Source organism: Alligator mississippiensis, chromosome 2, assembly GCF_030867095.1.
Source record: "Alligator mississippiensis isolate rAllMis1 chromosome 2, rAllMis1, whole genome shotgun sequence".
Lineage (NCBI taxonomy): Eukaryota > Metazoa > Chordata > Crocodylia > Alligatoridae > Alligator > Alligator mississippiensis.
The window spans coordinates 27,527,170-27,546,697 of NC_081825.1; the positions used below are offsets into that span (position 1 = coordinate 27,527,170).

Below are 19,528 nucleotides of genomic sequence, written 5' to 3' on the forward strand. Positions count from 1 at the left end.
ATGACCTATGTATTATTAAATTGGAGACTGTAAGGTTCATAATACGATATGACCTTGCTCTGCCTCCCTTATACATATGTAGTCATATAGAAACCAGTTGCTACTGGATATTTTTGTCCAAGTACCTGTAATTTTACTGTATGTAACTATTGTGCATAGCATAATTATGATTTTAGTTAAACAAGCATTCCAGTAACAGCATAATACTTTAATTGAGCATCACTGTGCCTGCTGAAATGCATCGTATCTTTCTCACTTATTCCCACAGCTTTGACTTTGAAACAAGAAAAGCTAATGGTAACATTTGAAATTGAAATGCAGTAGTTTACTCTCTTTGCATGTTCACTGTTGTGTGTAATTGAAAGGACTTTAAATTGGTTTTTGGATGGTGACTGCTTTTGAAGACAGAGATTAATTCAAAAGAAAATAATATAGTAAACAAATGTATTTTAAAAAACAATAATAGACAAGATAACTCAACAGTTTTGTGAATGTTGGGACTTGGGGTGGGGGATAAAGCAGACTTTGAGTTTCTCCACAGATTCACTATGTGTACCTCCCGAGGAAGGGTTAAATATTACAATGCTTTAATTTTTGTCATTCTTTCTCAACCTTTTCAGATGCAATGCATCCCTTCTTAGACTCAAGGCACCCCTTGAAAAATGCCAGCTCTTAGTTTTCAGTTGACTAACAGAGCAACTGTTCTGTTACAGAGAACTCAGAAAATCCACAACAGTTCAGAATGTTTTTGATAACATGGATTTCTATTTGAGATCTCTGGATTTATCTTGTGAATCATGTTTGTACACCTACCAGCGCTAACATGGTATGGAACCCCACAGCACCCTTAAAAGTATCTCAGGGCATGCCAGGTACCATGATACCCTGGTTGAAAATCACTAGACTATTGTAAAGTGTTGCAGAGCTGAAACTGCTAGGGGAAGAGCCCTAGCAGTGAGTTGGAAGCCCCAGCTGCTGGTTATCAGGGCAGCCAGAGTGAGCTAGTGGCCCACACCTGCCAGCGTTCAGTTGACCGGAAAGGGCTCATATATAAACCCCAGGGGTGAGGCCAGGAAAACAGTTCTCTGTCGGCAGCCAAGGGAGAAGGAGTTCTCTCAGAGCAAGCAAAGGGGAGAGGCCTGACTGCACAAGCAGCTCCTGATACTGTTGTGGAATGGAGTATTCCCCGGTAGGGTTTTAATAATGTTATAGCCGGGTGGCTTGAATTTGTTACAGCCCAGGGGCTTGTGTTTTGTTTGTTGTTGTATAAGGCCGGTGGTTTGGGTGAGTCTATTAGGAGAAGGAGGAGGCCTCATAGGGGGGACCCATGGCAGTGTAGGGACCCAGGTGCCAGAGAGTACGCAGCAGTCGGGGTGCACAGACCCCAGGTGCCAGAGAGTGCACAGTACTTTGCTGGGGTGTGAGGAGCAGAGTGGGACAGGGCTGCAGAGAGCCCAGGGAGGACAAGGGGGCCAAATTGCAATAAGGCCCAGACCAAACAACATTGGTACTATCAGCGAGGCTTGGGGTGTGTTAAAGGGATGGTTGGAGCCACGCATAGCCCATAAGGCTAGGGTGCCCCGAAACACCCATTGTAACATGTATCTTGGAGCGGGACCCACCAGGGTCTGGAAACACCCCCCCTGGGGTCCGGACAATCAAGCAAGACCGTGTCCAAGAGGACTTTAAGGCAGCCTCCCTATCAATTATGCAATCAAGGCCGTGGCGGGTGAGAATAGAGGGTGCCCATTGGGCCAACTTGGCATGGTAAGGGGGCCTTGGGGAGATCACGGCCATCCTTGGGTCCAGAGGGAGGGTCCAGAGAAGGGCCACTCATATGGTTAAGGGCCTACAGACCAAGCCCTATGAGGAGAGACTAGAGAAACTGGACCTTTTCAGCCGCCGCAAGAGAAGGTTGAGAGGCGACCTCGTGGCTGCCTATAAGTTCATCATAGGGGCACAGAAGGGAATTGGTGAGGTTTTATTCACCAAGGCGCCCCCGGGGGTTACAAGAAATAATGGCCACAAGCTAGCAGAGAGCAGATTTAGATTGGACATTAGGAAGAACTTCTTCACAGTTCGAGTGGCCAAGGTCTGGAACGGGCTCCCAAGGGAGGTGGTGCTCTCCCCTACCCTGGGGGTCTTCAAGAGGAGGTTAGATGAGCATCTAGCTGGGGTTATCTAGACCCAGCACTCTTTCCTGCTTATGCAGGGGGTCAGACTTGATGATCTATTGAGGTCTCTTCCGACCCTAACATCTATGAAAATCCTGTAGAACCTATTCCCATGACCTAAAGTCACCTGTAATTTTATGCAGATAGTGTCTGCACACTTAATATGAGATGTCTTGTGATGCAGGGATATGTGAACCTTGAAGGTGCCATGATTCAGCATCCTAGACTGCCGAGTTATTACAAAACCATTTAAATTCTTCTCTGCTTTGTTTTTGTGACCAATCATTGCTTTTATCTCCTCTTTCTCTATCAAAAATGTGACCCACTATATATTTGTATTGTACATCCCTACCTAATGACAGTACCTAAAGGATTGTCAGCTGTGCCTATAGGAACTGATTCTTTTACTCAAGTGGTACTCAAGCTGTTCAGCTTGGAAGTCCCAGTTTCAGGCCCTGGTGATGGGCAATAATCAATCCTTACAAATTCGTTGCATATATTACAGAGACTGCAAACAGCTAACAGCATCTTTTCTTAAAATAGTGATGCACAGCATGTTAATTACAATATGAATTGACTTTCCTCTGTATTAAGTAAAGCACAAACAGAATGCAATCTGTGTAAGTCACTCCACTTTGGGGTAAAGTTACTCCTCTGAAAGTGAAGGGTAGTTGTATACTTCTGTAAGTTACTTCAGTGTGCCGGATGTGCTTTCCCCCCTGTGAAATGCAAGCCAGCTCTCTCATCATTACTATATCACTCTGTAATAATTGTGTGGTATCTCCTTATTTATAGACATGTATCCTATAATTTATGACTCCACCCTTGCAGTTAGTAGTATGCATTTTATTTCCCTCTATTAAGTAAGTAAAAAATTTGCTTGCCTGTAATACAAAAAAACACCCATATGCTGCCAACTATCAGATTGGAATCTTATATTGTCTCCTCATTTATGATATTAACCATAATCATTTTGATTGAATAATGTTCCTCAATGCTTTATTTTAAGTCAACAAGTTCACTTATAAAGGCCTAATCCTGAAAGGTGAAACTAAAGTACAAAAAAGTGCTTTCTAAGTGAAAATACTATATGGCATTAGGTCAACTTGCAGTGTACATAATCCCATCAATATGAAGAAGAAAAACAGAATGAAGTGACAAGTACGGTTTTTTGCAACTTTCAGGATTGAATTTTTACAAAATATTTCTCATTTAAATAAAACTTTTTGTAAACAGAACTTTTCACAAGAACAGTTGACTATTAAAAATGTTGTTGCAACAATGTTCTTATCAATTTATAGTTTCATAGTTTGTAGGGTTGGAAGGGACCTGAGCAGATAATCAAGTCTGACCCACTGCCATGGCAGGAAAAAGTACTGGGGTCAAACGTCCCCGGCAAGGTGTTCATCTAGCTTCCTTTTGAAGACCCCCGGGGTAGGAGCCAGCACCGCTTCTTTTGGAAGTTGGTTCCAGATCCTAGCCGCCCTGACTGTGAAGTAGCGCCTCCTGATATCTAGCCTGAATCTACCCTCTGCCAGCTTGTGGCCGTTATTTCTAGTCACTCGTAGTAGTGCTTGGGGGAACAGGGACTCTCCTATTGCCTGCTGGTCCCCCCTGACTAGATTGTAAACCGCCACTAAATCCCCCCCTCAGCCTTCTCTTGTGGAGGCTGAACAGGTTCAGGTCTCTTAGCCTCTCCTCATAGGGCCTGCCCTGCTGCCCCCTGATCATGCAGGTGGCCCTCCTCTGGACCCTCCCAATGTTGTCCACATCTCTCCTGAACTGCAGCACCCAGAACTGGATGCAGTACTCCAACTGCGGCCTGACTAGTGTCGTATAGAGGGGGAGGATCACCTCCTTGGACCTGCTTGAGATGCATCTGTGGATGCATGACAAGGTCCGGTTGACCTTCCTGACTGCGTCCCCACACTGTCGGCCCATGTTCATTTTGGCATCAGTAATGACTCCAAGATCCTTTTCTGCCTCTGCACTGATGAGAAGGGAGTTACCCAGCCTGTAGGTATGCTGCTGGTTCCTCCTCCCCCGGTGCAGTACCCTGCACTTGTCAGTGTTGAAACCCATCCTGTTCTCATCCGCCCAGCCCTGTAACCTGTTTAGGTCCGATTGTAGCCTATTCCTCCCTTCTAGTGTGCCCACTTCTCCCCACATCTTAGTGTCATCCCTGAATTTGAACAGGGTGCTTTTTACTCCCTTGTCCAAGTTGCTGATGAAGATGTTGAACAGCACAGGCCCGAGGACTGAGCCCTGGGGGACCCCACTGCCCACATCCCTCCAGGCTGAATAAGACCCGTCCACCACCACTCTCTGGATACGGCCCTCCAGTCAACTAGTGACCCATCTGACTGTGTAGATATTGATGCCACAGTCTCCTAGTTTTTTAATGAGAATGGGGTGAGAGACAGTGTCGAAGGCCTTCTTAAAGTCCAGAAAGACTACATCCACTACGACACTTGCGTCTAAGGATTTTGTGACCTGGTCATAGAAGGCCACCAGGTTGGTCTGACAGGACCTGCCTCTAATGAGCCCATGTTGATTGCCCCTAAGCATAATCTCCCCTGCTGTCCCCTCGCGGACATGCGCCAGGATAATTCTCTCAAAAAGCTTACCCAGGACTGAGGTAAGACTAACTGGCCTATAGTTCCCTGGGTCCTCCTTCCTCCCTTTTTTGAAAATGGGAACCACGTTGGCCCTTTTCCAGTCCTCCGGCACAATGCCAGGGCACCATGAGTGCTCTTAAAGCCGATATAACACAATTGTCATCCAGATTATTTTCAGAAATATTGCTATAATGTTGCACTTACCAAAAAACAACCCCCCCCCCCCCACAGTTTTGTTTAAATGAAAAACCTTGGTAAGGATTTAAAAGAATTATTTGATTAAAAATTCAGTAAAGCAATATTGAGAGAAATGTTACCAGAAATGGAAAATGTATTTCAAATATACAAAGTAAAACAAGAAAATTAATCAATATTATTTTTTTTCTTCTGTTTATTGACCAGTTCTATGTTGTTATATCTTAATATTTTAAAATTGCTGATTGTTTAGCATGAGTGGTACTTCATCCTTTAGATAAAAGCAGTTAAGTATGTTTGGTGTGTTTTTTTCGTACCTATTTTGTGACTTTTAGATGTCTTATGAAAATTATGAAAGTGTTCAAGTTGTAAAATAGCATTGGCATTACTGCATTACTGTACTGGTGGCCTTGATTTGATTCCATTGCAATTAACATGAAACTAATTTGAGATTCTAAGACTGAGAAATGTTTTAATACAGTCTGAATATGTATTGAACTTTTTAATAGTTAAGTGGCAGACTATGTCTATGAAACATAAGGCTTTTAATATTTAGGCAGCTCACATTGAAAAATGCTTCAATTATTCATGCTTTTCTGAAAAATTTTTCTGTGTTGACACTATTAATAGTTGGTTTAAGGCTGAAACGTACTAAGTGATGCAAATTGCATTTTCATTTAAATGATAAAATCCTGCTTTTGGGTAAGCCTATACAAAATCTTTTTCACTTCGAGTTCCAGTGAGAGCTAGCGTGCATGTTGGAGGGCAAAATTGTGTCTGCTATTTTATAATATACTTTCTAGTTTATTTAATAAGTATTTCAAATAAGTGGCACTGGATTAAATTTTGAAAGCAGCTGCTACTGAGATAAGTGCCTGCTAATTAAAGTAGTCCCTCTGGAGTCTAGGAAGCATGGTTCACTAGACTGGGAGTCAGGAAACATAGTTCCATTCTTGATTGTGCCAATATCCCACTGATCGTGGGCAAATCACTTCAGCGGTCTGTTTCTCTCTTTCCCTTCTTGTCCTGTGTCTATCTTTTTTTATTTAAACTGTAAGTTCTTCAGGGAAGAGCCTGCCTCACTGTGCATGCATGCATAGCTCAGTCATGGCTGAAACTTCTTGTGGCTGCTATACTACAAATAATAGCCTCTCATGTTACTGTGCACAGCGGCAGGTGTTCACCACAGTGGATCAAGAGCTTTTGATGGAGGTGCTGTATATCTGGTCTAATATAAAATATCACTTCAATTTTCAGCTATAGGATTGCCGCTGTTAAAGGGAACAAGCGAAGACCATGACTTGCTTTTGACTTCTGCAGCACCAGACATTCAGTGGAGCCATTCCTTATTTGTCTTGATACCCTCATGGACAAAGAAGATTTTGTTCAAACGAGAGTCTTCCATTAATCAGCAGTTGGTCAGTAAGAGATGATTGGGTATTGTTTAATTTATGTAAGGAACATAAAGAAGTTTTCTACCGTCCTAATTAGTACATAATTTCTAACGGTCTCAGATGATTACATTCACCTTGGATAGTTTCAGCAGCAGCATCCTAGATGCAAGATCTTCTTATAATTATGATGACAAGAAGAATCTTTTTGCCACACAAATTCTAAAATTCAAATCCAAAACACATATGTACAATGGGATGTATTTACTTCCTTACATGGTGTGTTTTGTCCTGGAAAGGTGGTCACCAAATGATGGGCATGTCACTTTGTCTAATAAACTATCTGCTACCTCATTATTTAGATTTGTACAAATAAAAAATCATTGATAGGACAGTAGAGCTTTCAGATACTAAGGTTCTGAGTAGATGTAACTTCTTTTTCTCAGTCTTTATTATAATACTTAACTTAAATTGTATTTATAGTTTGTGAATTGCTACATGTCCATGTACTATATAAATTTTTTTTCTTCTCTTCAGCCTGAAGATGTGCCAAGAATTTCTGTCTCTTCTGGGTATGGAGTAACTTTTCAGAAATGTGCAGTGGTAAGTTTCACTGTATTGTTTTTCTTCATCTAAGAACAAATTGAGATCCAAGCCTCAAGAGGAGGTTTTTTGTTCAGGGTGTGCGCGCGCACACGCACACACATGTATTTGTTTGTTTAATCTGCACTTAACTACATCTAATGATGGAGATTTTATTGTAATGAGCCAAGGCCCAGCTAGGGCAGATTCAGACCCAGACCCCAGCTGGAAGAAATCAGGAAAGAAATCAAAGAGAGGGATATTAGCTATATATGCTCAGATCGGACAGCGGATTGCCTTGCTGTGCCTCTGGAACTCCTAAAGCAGACTTTGTGCTTTGAACCTCTGGTTTGGACCCTCTTGCCTGTTCCTTTGTGCTCTTGTTCCTATCTTGGATCTCCCAGCTTGACCATCAGCTTGCCCTGACCACAGCCTCATCTTGACCCTTGACTTGATATCCAGAAGCAGGCCTGACATTCATTTTTGACCTTGACTTCTATTCTGGTAAATCTTTGACCTGGCATGATCTATTCACATTGTGACCACCCATGCCCAAGTCAGCCCCTTACATCTTACACCTGTCTAGGTATGCTCATTCAGGGTACATCTGGTATCTGTACACCCAACCCTATTGGTGGTATTTGAGTTAGCAACACACTTGGTCTGTTTGCTGTGCTGACCAAAATGTTGTCAACCTCTGATCTGTGGCCGATAATAAGAGGCTGACCTATCCTATGTGTGTAGGCACTTTTTCATCCAGCTCTGGGTTGCCTCTTTTGGGCACTGAGATAGTAAAGCAGCCATCTGCCATGATGATTTCCTTACTGAGGTTATGGTAGATCATAAATGTATACCTCCCCATACAAATTTTGATTCACTGTGGCCTCAGTGTGAGGAATCTCTGATGCTTCAGTTAGATAATGGGCACTAATTGCTTGTTGTCTGTTTTAATGGAGGAAGATTGCTCAGTGATAAAATTGTAAATGTTCACATGATTCCCCAAGTTCCTTTTTCTATTCCTGCAAAGTATTTTTTTTCTGTCCTCTGTACCATTCACAGTATGCATGCTATACGTTTTGCTTCACTTTTGGTTTTGATGTATGCCAGCTCCTAGCTTACAAGATGATCTATCAGCTAAGAGGATGGCTGGCTTCCTTGAGTTGACCACAGTGAAATGAGGAATAAAACAAAAGATTTTCAGGATCTCATGGATTACCTTCTTCTGTACAGGTCCACTTCCATTCAGCCATTCTGGGTACAATTTTCCTAAGAAGTTGACCATTTTAATATAATAAAAGCCTTAGTCTGTCTGTCCCTAATGCTTTATTCACGCTCTGATTGGTTTTCTCGGCAGCCAATTACAATGCTGACTGAAACAACCAATCAGAGTGCTGTGCACAGACAGACACACACAACTGAGCACTGCCATGACAGCAGGGACTGAGGGGCCCAGCCCTGCTTCTTGGAGGGGAACAGCGGGGATGGACTGGGATGGCAGAGCGCTGCCATGACAGTGGGAATAGAGGGAGGGGACTGTGCCCCTCCTCTTCCCTCTTCCCCACTGCAGCTGGACCCTGATGAAAGCCATCGGGGAAGGGGAAGTGGTGGGGAGGAGTAGGGGACGGACTGGGAGGGATGGGGTACAGTGGTGGCACCCTGCTACCACCACCGGGCTCTGGGAACAGCCAGGTGGGAGGGAGGGAGGGGAGCTGGGGCGGAGAGGGTTGCGTATGGCTGGATGTGCAGCAGCGGCAGCATGGGGCACTGGGTGGTGGCTGCAGCTTCCGCATGCAAGCTTACCCCCCTCCCTCATGCCTGTGAGGCAGTGGCACTGCGGGGGGCGGGCCGCACGGGGCTGGAGGCAGAGCAGTGTGGTGCGGTGGGTGCTCCCTGGTCACTTTGTGTCCTCCCCGGTCATTCTTGATGGGCAGTTGGCTAGTACCTGAATAATGCTTCAGCTCAATGACATTGGCAGACTCGGCCATTCTGTAGATAGCTTCTGTTCTACTCTTGCATGAGTGTATACTGAAACCAACAATTCTGTGGCCCAGGGATTTCACGCTAGCAATTTCAGACTCACTTTTGTTTATATTCAGAGCATGTCCAGTCTTCTGAACTATATGCACTACTCTGTGCAGCTGATTGCTGTAGGGTATCTATGGTAAAGCCACAACCTGGCTGTTGTCAAGATGCCAAATCACCTTTTCCTTTAACATTTATAACACATCCTGTTTTGAAATAAATCAAACACCTATGGCTTGAAGTATATCTTCAGAGCAGAGTAATGAATCCAGTGAGAGGAGATAATTCCTAGCAGAGTGGCATCTGCCAAAACCCCAAGTTGGCATCAGTTTTGCTGAAGATTTAAATATCTTGCAACTGGCTAAGTTGTCAACTGCTGGCATTGGATGGTATATATATTCCATGATATCCTTGAATGTCGACATAGCAAGGCAAATGTGCGCTTCATGAAAAGGCTTTGGCATGATGACCATGGGTGTGCACTTTTCAGAAAGCTCATTGACTGGTTCTGTAAATTTATTTCAGTGACTGTAGCCATTGATTATATATTTTTTCTCAGTAAGTCATGTAGAACTCGCATTCATTTTATTTTCAAGCCTTCCACTAAAATTCCACCACTGGCCCCATGCAGTGTTTGCCCCAAAGGGAATAGCTTTGCCTGCTATCAAATAGGAAAACGGCATTCAGAGAGAGAGAGTGAGTAATAATTTTATCTGTAGTCAGAATGACAGGTTGCTACTGATGTGTCAAGTTTAGGGGAAATACCTCAACAAGCCAAAAGACTGCACTCCAGCAACTTCAAGTTAGTGTATGAATCACTAGATTTGACTGCTACATGTCTCCCATCTCTTGAGAATTTTGCTCTTATACTCTTTCCCTCTGTCTTGATGAACCTTGCACTTCTTGCTGTGCAGTGCAATAGCTTGAATAAAGACGTAGAGAATCCCTGCCCTTATTATAGAACAGCTTTTAGCTTCATAGTTAGGGCTGGGAGATGAAGGGTGTCAAACCCCTGTCTAGTGTCTGCCTCTTTCTGTTGAACACTTTCTTCCATAAGCTGGCACCATGGCCATCAAACTATTAAAGAAAGAACAATCCCTCTCATTTCTGTGAAAATAAATGTAGACATCTGTCTTCCAGGGTAAGAGTCCAGGCTGTGAATCCTAAGTGAACATAGCTGCCTACAGCCTGAATCAAGTGTCTGAGGCCCAGAGGCAGTGTTTTTCTCATTGGCTACATCTAAGCAGCTCCATGCTCGATAAATGGTGTTTTTTTGTTTTTGGATCACGGTCTGAAGCACTTAACTTTTCCACAGGGAGCCTGGGCACCTCACTAAGGTCTAGATTCCACTTTGGAAGTACATACCTTCTAAGTGTGCCTGTAAATGTCCTGGGAGGTTGCTCCGACATGCTGTAATTGCAGCACATTACAGCAGACTTGATTACTCAAGTCTGCTGGAGCATGCTAATTGGTGTGCTCCAGCCAGCTTCTGCATCTTGTGTATCAGTGTCCCTGTGCTTCAAAATGGCAGCAGGAGTGCTTTAACTAAAGCTTGCTTGACAAACTTTAGTTAAAGTGACCATGTCACCATTTTGAAGTGTAGGGATGCTGCTGATGCACCAGATGCTGCATGTGCTTTAATTAGAGTGGCTTTTGGAGCCATTCTTAGTAAAGGGTCCCCCCCGGAACATGTGTAAAAATGCTTAAGTGCCTGTAAGGCACTTAAATACAATTGTAGAGTCAGTCCTAAGAGCTTATCTTCCTCCTTGGGCTTTTGACCCACAGTAGATGTAAAAATAGCTTATGAGATTCCTGTATCTTTAAGGGTTAGACTGTTACTCAGCTCTCTTCCAGGAGCTAGAGATGGGCAGAATTTGAGATTGAGCTGAAAAAGGAGTCACCTGGCTGTCTGGGTGCCGTTGACACGAACAAAAAAAAAGGTTCTTTATTAAAATGGATCCTGGCTCAGTGAACTGAGTCCACAACACAACATAGTCATTTAAAAATCTCTTTCAATTCTGCTTGTAACATTGATAATGAAATATATATAAAAAGCAGATGCTGGGGTAAAACTATCAAAAGTTAATTGTGTTGGCCCAAGTCTGTTTCTATTGAAGTCAATGGAAGTTGGGTTTTGCCAGTGCTGAGCCTCTACTCTTGAATTTTATGATCAAAATCGGAGCAACTTCTTAATGTCCAAAGGCAAGATCCATATAGCAGTTAGGTCAAAGGGACTCTTTCTATTGATCTGTAGCGATTTAGGCGAGGGCCCAAGTGGATATGTTTTACAAGGTCTTTGATTTTAAAGTGAACCAGTAAAAATGTGGATATGCAACACAGCAAACTGTGCCTAGTGGGTGTGGGGCTGGATTGGGATGATGATAAATGTTGTCTCTCAAGGATGAGTTAAGGTCTTTCTCTGGTAAATCAAGGGTGCCCTGTTTAGGTTAAATTGCAAGTGAGAAGCACCCTGCCAAATGAAAAGTATCATCATGCCCCTTTTATAAATACATAGTGTGTCCACACTTTGAACACTGTCTCTAGTTCTGGTCCCCACCCCTCAAAAAGGATATAGAAGAACTAGAGAAGGTACAGAGAAGGGTAACAAGGATGATTAGTCTCTCCTCATCAAGAAGCCCTTCCATATCACTAAAGAGGCTAGGCCTCTTCAGTTTAGAAAAGATGCTTAAGGCAGGACATAAGGGTATTACTAATTACTAAATGATATAGGAAAAGTAAATAATAGGGATTTATTATTTACTTTATCTCGCAATACAAGAACTAGGGGTCACCAAATGAAACTAGTAGATAATAAATTGGAAACTAACAGAAAGAAGTTTTTCCATGCAGCATGCAATTAAAATGTGGAACTCATTGCTACCAGAAGTTGTAGAAGCTGACAGTTTAGCTAGACTCAAAAAGGGATCAAACAAATTCTTGGAGTAAAGAGGCATCAGTAGCTATTGAGCATGGGACTTACAGCCTCTGAATCAGAACTGTCTAAACCTTAAATGCTGGATGTTGCAAGTGGCAGAGGACCAGTAGGAAAAAACCTTGGCCATACCCAGTTTACTCTCCACTTTCAGCGTCCACACCCTGCCACTGTGTGACACGGGATACTGGGCGAGGTGGGACTCTGGTCTGACCCAGTAAATGGCCGTTACATTCATAAGCACCTAGGATCACATTCTGGAGAGAGAGAAAGGGAGAATTGGCAGTTTCCATTTTCTGTCATTGAGTTTGTCCTAAGCCTTGTGATGTCTTGTTTGACTATTAAGGCCTAACAACAGGTTCCTTCAAACTCTAGGTTGGTGGTTGTAGAATGGACCAAGAATTGATTATGACCCTAACAGCCTACTCGCAATGTGTGGGGTTTTTGGTTTTTTTTGGTTTGTTTGTTTTTAATGAATATAGACATGCAAAGCCTTTATGAAGGGCAGAGTCCATATTATTGAAAGAGAGGCATTTAGCTATGTTAGTCTAAAGTCAGGTAGAAGGTGGGGCAGTGTTGTACTTTGTTTTTCAATTATAACAGGAGGTAGTACAATGTTAAACATTCCATTTCAGATGGATTGGATTAATCTATTTGACTTCAATACCTGAATGTTTTATAAATATCGTATTTTATTGTATACTGCGTGCCCCAATTAAGACACGCACCTTTTTTTTTCAGTAGAATGAGGGAACAAAAGATTTTTTTTTCTAGAGCCATGGCCTAGAACTGGGTTCTTAATGGAGACACTGTGCTACAAGATGTCTGACAGCTTCTCTGTCTGTGTCAGGAAGCAGGAGGAGGAGCAGTTCAGTGTTGACCCTTTCAAAGTTGCTGTCAAATTGGCCAGTTTCTGGCAAATTTTATTCTGTAAAAAGTGTATGGGGAATGTTTTCAGTACTACGATAGGTGCCACTTCAGTTATTCATATCCCCCATATCATTCCTCATTGTGGGGGGAGGAGTGCATGTAATATGTGAGCAAATATGGTAATTTAAAATGTGAGGCAATCTGTCACCAGTGGAACAAACAGATATTGTTTTAATTTTAAAAGGTGGGGTCCAGGCTCAATGACCCTGCATATGACAATTGGGATTTTAGCAACTGGTATAAAAAACAGTGACGTGGTGTTTATAGACATGCTCCAGGAGGGGGCTTTAATTAGAGCAGCTCCAAGAGCCGCTCTAACTAAAGTGCCCGCAGCGTCACATGTATCAGCATCCCTGCACTGAAAAATGACAGCAGGAGTACTTTAACTAAAGCTCATTCAATAAGCTTTAGTTAAAAGCGCCCCACCACCATTTTTCAGTGCAGGAACGCTGATGCACGTGACAGTAAAGTCTGGTGGAGCGCGGTAATACCACACCTCAGCAGACTTGCTTAATCAAGTCTGCTCCAACACTCTGTAATTATAGCACGTTGGAGCAGCCTTGCTGCATGTGAATAGGTGCCCATGGTGACCTGAAGCAGATCATTTGCACAGAGTGGAGATTGAATATGCATTTCATTGTAGGGCACTGATTAACTATAATGTTCTTATCAAATTGGTCATTGATAATGTCAGGCACTTGGTAGGGTAAGACAAAACTGATGCAGGGGCATTATTTTATTGTAATAACTTCTCAAACAGAGTTTTGAAACATAGGCTCAGTTTTGGGGGATTTTTTTGCTATTCATAGCACAGCCTAGACAGTCTCATTAAAAATTGTGAAGTCCTGCTGTACAAGATCAAAGCTAGTCGGCTCTAGACAGTAGGATTATTGGAAAATAATCTTGTAATGATCCCAGCTGTAACTTAATAAAATCTGTGCAATTAGTTGTGAATTGTCTTCTATTTTGGTTCTAGTAATATTTTAACTTGCTTACACTTTCCTTTTTATTTTAATTTTACTACATCTGAACAGATGCTTTCTTGTTAGCAGGTAGACAGACCATATGGCAGTCTTGAGTAATTTTAAATGAAAAAAATGTTTTGTAACTTTTGCTTCCATCCCCACAGCTTGTGGATTACACTTTATAAAAGAGCAGGGACATTACATGTATTTTCCTATTCAGGATCAGATTTTGCAAACATACCCTATTTTTTCTCTTTTTCTTCATCAATTGATATTTCTTCCAAAATAAGAGCAGAGTTATTACTCACAAAGATGGCCAACCTCTTATGAGCCACCTTGACGAACAACTTTTAGACAAATAAATAGTCAAACCAGTGCTGTATATACAATATATAGATGACATCTTCATCACCTGGACTGAACACCTAGATTTCCTCAGCAATTTCTATCACAACTTCAACAACAACCACTCATTCATGAAGTTTTCTTCTGAATATTTTTATACCAATATTAACTTTCCAACTACTGTGGTCAGTGTCAGAATGGCACCCTACAAAGCAACTATATATAAAAACCCAACGATCACAATGCTTAACAAAACCAGTAGCCAACCTAAACGTATTAAGAAAGCTATAATCCAAAGCTAGATCCTCAGCTCCCTCTGCATCTGCTGTCAGGAGAATATTCGCAAAAAAATGGCTTTTACTCAACTCAAGCACTTTTCTTAGGGGCATAGATTACATCTTTGAGTGAGCTGCTCTAATCCCACAGACACATCTATAATAAAAGAAAACACCTCACTGACTGCACATGCCTGGTTGTCTCGTACTATCCCACATTAGAACCCATAAGAAAGATCATCAAACAATTATAATTTATACTTGAAAATTAAACTTTGAAAGAAATCTTCCAGGCCCTTCTGTCTCCATCCCCCTCCCTCCTAGGTTCCAAAAACATCCCCATACCTTGTAATTGGCAGTGAAGTCTCTGCTGATCATTAACTACACAAAACAATACAAGATGCAAAACCTGGCAGCGTAACATCACTATCATCATAATCCTTTGTCGAGAACACTTGGAATCTCTGTGTCCTACACGTGACTGTCACAGTAGACTATCATGATCTTCTTCCATCAGAGTACCAGATGTTTCTTGGAAGCTATGTGCGTAAAACTAAGAAATCACTGTACTTCTCTTTGTTCCACAAGTGCTAACTGTCTACACTCATTTCATGTGGTCAGATCCATAAATATAATCTTGCTTTTCTCGTATCTCTGGACCATCAAGGCTGTAATCACAACACTACTCTCTTTTTACTGCATTTTATATTATCGGCCCATCACCTTCCTTGACCTCACTCCAATATGAATAAACAATCTATGCCTGATTAGCAGCCACAAATGCCAACTACAGAAGCTTATGTCCCAGTTTTCACAAAGGGAAAGTTTTTGTGGGGATGTGTGATGGGATTGCTACACAACTGAGTGTATACTTCTCTCGTTTCCTCCTCTTTTCACTGTGGTTGAGTGAAGGTCTCTGCTTTTATTGTTGTGAGAAAAAAACCCAAATTCTCCTCATGGCTGTAGAAAAAAGTTTGAAAAGGTGAATTAAGTAAACACCGAAGGCTCCTAAAGGCAAATACAATAAATCCAAAATATCTTTTTAATAGTAGCTCATTATTAGCAAGAACCTAGAGAGACAAAATGAGGAAAGCAAAGCTAAAGAATGAGCTGCACCTGGGAAGAGAGGTTAAAGACAACAAGAGTATGCTGTCAAGAAAAGAGAGACCAAGAAAGCTGTGGGTCCACTGTTAACTACCCAGGAGGAGCTCCTAACAGAAGAAGAAGGTGGAGCTACTCAAAGGTGCTTTGCCTCAGTTTTCACAAAAAAGTTAAGCTGCAGCCAGATACCTAACAAGGTTTATTTGTATAAGTAAGGAGACAAGCTGAGGGATAAAATAATAAGAGATAGCCACAGAGATTTTCATGGATCTGAGCGAACTCAAGTCAGCAGGGTCTGATGAACTTCATTCCAGAGTACTGAAATAATTGGCAGAAGAGATATTGAGGGCCCTTGGCAATTGTATTCATATAGTTATGGGAGATTGATGAGATACCAAGGGCCAACATAGTGTCCCTCTTTAAAAAAGGCTAAAAGGAGGATCCAGGGAACTACAGACCAGTTATCTTCATCTGAATACCTGAGAAATTACTGGAGCATATCCTAACAAAGTCTATTTACAAGCATGTGGAGGAGGAAGCACTGATCACAAGCAGCTAGCATAGATTTACTAAAAAACCAATCATGTCAAACAAGCTTGATCGCCTTAACAAAGTAACTACTTGGGTGGATAAAGGGAATGCTGTGGATTAAATGTATCTGGACTTCAGCAAGACTTTTGGCAATGTCCTGCATGACATTCCCATTTTTATGAAAAGGTATCCCTAATAGGAGAAATGTGGGCTGGACAAGACTGCTATAAATTGGCTCAATAGCTGCAAGAAAAGGGTAATTGTAAGTGGTTCCATGTCAGAATGGCAGGAGGTTTTGAGTGGAGTCCCACAGGGGTCTGCCTTGGGCCCAGTGCTGTTCAACATGTTTATTAATGGTTTGGATGCTGACATAGAAAGCTTCTTGAGCAGGTTTGCAGATGATATGAAACTGGGAAGGACTGAAAATGCTTTGGAGTATGGGAGCACAATTCAAAAGGATCTTGACATTGGAATTGGGCTGAAGGTAACAGGCTGAAGTTCAATGTGGACAAATGCAAGGAGCTATGCCTCAGGAAAAATACTCAAAAAAATAAATACTCATGGGTGCTACCTGGTGGAATATCAACACTATGGAGAGTCTGGGAATGTTAGAATCCTAGAATCATAGAGAAGCAGGGCTGGAAGGGACCTCCATCTAGTCCAACCCCCTGCCTGAAGCAGGATCATCTCTATCCAAATCATCCTATATAATCCATAATCTAAATTCTGCATAAGGCTACTATCACTCCTGATACAATGCAGACTTAACACCCTAACCTGCCACAGGTAAAGCAGGGGAACCACAGCAGTCAATGTCCTGCTTCTATGAAATGTTGTCAACATATTCCCAGGAGATCTTAGGTACAGGGTGATGCCCCTCTACTACAGAGGGAGGCAAAAAACTCGCATTCTGTACCAATCTGACCATGAGGTAACATCCCTTCCTGAGCCCAAATATGGCAATTGGTTTGACCCTGAGCAGAGGGGCAAGACCCTCTAGCCAAGATGTTGGCACAACCCAGTCAAAGTCCCCAGCCTTGGCTGTAGCCAACACACAGTGCCTCTGAAGAAGACTTAAAAACACCCTGACACATGTGGCAAAAAGTTGGGGAGGCAGGCAAGGGCAACTAGCACAGCCCAGAGCATAGGAAGTGCTCATAGTAGAACATAGGCATAACTAGTGTTGGTAGATCAGATTCGGTATGAGTCTGCAATGTGAAGCAGCCACAGAAAAGGCAAATAAAGTTTTGGGATACATCAATAGCAGTATTAGGTGTAAGATGCAGGAGGTGGTAGTTGGCACTCGTTAGATTTCTAGAGTGCTGTGTGCAGTTTTGGGCTCCATGTTTCAAGAAGGACGTTAGAGAATTAGAGAAGATCCAGAGATGGGCAACAAAAATGATAAAGGGCATGGAAGGCAAGTCATACAAGGACAGGTTGAGGGAGCTAGGCATGTGGAAAAGGCACTTGAGAGGGGACATGATAGCATTCTTCAAGTACTTGCATGTCTGCCATAAATAAGAGAAAACAGAAAATAGGTTGTGGACTAATGGCTTGAAATGGCAGCAAAATAAATTTAAATTGGATATCAGGAAAAAATGTCTTCACTGTTAGGACAGTGAGGTGTAGTGGTAGACTTCCAAGGCAAGTTGTGGACTCCATCACTGGAGATGAGATGTTCAAGAAGAAGTAGAACAGCTACTGGTGAGGGTTATGCCTATGTTTAGCTATGGGTATTTCCTATGCTTCTGGGCTTTCCTGGTTGTGGTATGGGGCTGGGATGGAATGCCTCTTCTTTCTTTCCCTCTACCCATACCTCCCCTGCTGCTACATGTGTCTGTTTTTTTTAAGCCTCCCTCAGAGGCAGTTGGGTGTTGTGTGAAATCAAGGCTAGAGATTTTGACTGGAGTGTGCCTATGTTCCTGCTGGGACTTAAACCCAGAAGTTCCTGGCTAGAGGGTCTTGCCTCTCTGCTCAGGGTCAGATTGTATTTGGGGAAGGAATTTTATCCCATGGTCAGATTCGTATGGACTTGTAGGTGTTTTTGCCTTTTTCTGTAGTGGAGGGCATGGCCCTCTGGTGATCTCTTGAGAATATGTATTAACAACATTTACAGCCGCAGGACATTGGCCGCCATGGGCACTGCCCCTTCCCTGTGGCAGGTTAGGGTGTTATGTTGTGGGTTTCGTATCAGGGTTCACTGTGTAGTTTTGCAAAAAGTTAGACAATGGATTTGTATAGGAAGGGCTGGATAGAGATGATCCTGCCTCAGTCAGTTGGACTAGGTGACCTGTGGAGGTATCCTCCAACTTTACTTCTCTATGATTCTGTGATTGCTTGGGTCTGACTCATGAGTTCAGAACATTTGAAGGTAGCAGTGTTTTCTTCATAATTCTATTTCTTATAAGCTTATTGGTTAGACAGTTAATCACAATTGTGTTATTCCTGGTAGCAAATATCTGTAGGTGAGGGCAATACTATTTTTAGGATATTACAATTAAGTTTGATATTGCATTAATAAGTTTGGATTATTTAGTGTAGTAATAGCAGTGGAGTTATTTATGTAGTCAGATTTGTTCAATATACTTTAAATGTTGGCACTTAGGTATGAAACGCCAAGATAAGCAGGGATAATTTCAATAAACCATCCCTTTAATTTGTGCCATAAGGTATCCTAAAACTTTAATCTGCTTCTTTACTGAATTGATATGAAATTCAGAGTTAAACAGTTTTTAATAAAATCCCAAGTTACATCAAGTGTTTGAGGCTGCTGCTTTTGCATGCAACTTTGATGATAAGAATTCTGAAGTCTTTCCTCTAGCCTAGTGATATTTTTACTTAACATTTGTGTAGAAGTTATTTATTTCTCTTGGTGCCCAAATTTGTGGTAGGCATCTCTTTAAAAAGGAGTAATGTATGGGAATTCATTCACTGCTAGCTAGTGGGCACATCTACATGAAACAGTAACTCAGAGGTGGGAAAAATACAGTCTGTGGGCTGGATCTGGCCTGGCAGGCAATTCCATCCCGCCCGCAGGGTCTTCTCCATAAGCCCTAGCCGTGGGCTGCCCTTCAGGTGAAAATTCAGGTGAGGGCCCGTGACAGATGGCCACTCTGGGCTGACCTTAATGTGGCCCACACACCTGTCTCTGGGGCAACCGCCCGCCTACTCTCCTGCCATGCCTTGTTCTTAATTAATTAGTTAGTTAGTTAGTTTAATTAAAGTGTTAATCAGCGGGAGGCTGCCCTTGTACTGCCCCTCTGCTAGGGGGCGCTATCTGCGGCTCCGCTTCCTCCCCTACACTGCAGTCCACACCTCGCCGATGTTAACTCAGGTCTATCTCTATCTTGGCCCCTTCCTGTTCTCTCTGGGCCTTCTCCGTGGTGCTCATGCCCTCTCCTAGGGCTCGCTGTGCCCAACTTGGGCTTCCTAATAATTTTGTCCCCTATCTGGGGCTCTCCATGCCC

At 42.5% G+C, this 19,528-nt stretch overlaps 1 protein-coding gene across 3 annotated transcripts in view; it reads left to right on the forward strand.

The window, feature by feature from the left end:
* Nucleotides 1-19,528, forward strand: part of EVC2 (EvC ciliary complex subunit 2) — a 174,026-nt gene that overhangs the window by 8,431 nt on the left and 146,067 nt on the right. For 2 of the 3 annotated variants that reach the window (XM_059721568.1, XM_059721567.1), the window contains exons 3-4: nt 6,245-6,405; nt 6,916-6,981. In XM_059721568.1, the coding sequence (XP_059577551.1) occupies nt 6,245-6,405; nt 6,916-6,981 (227 nt within the window). Of the gene's footprint in view, nt 1-6,244; nt 6,406-6,915; nt 6,982-19,528 lie in introns of those variants that run through there. The other variant, XM_059721569.1, reaches the window with a different exon arrangement.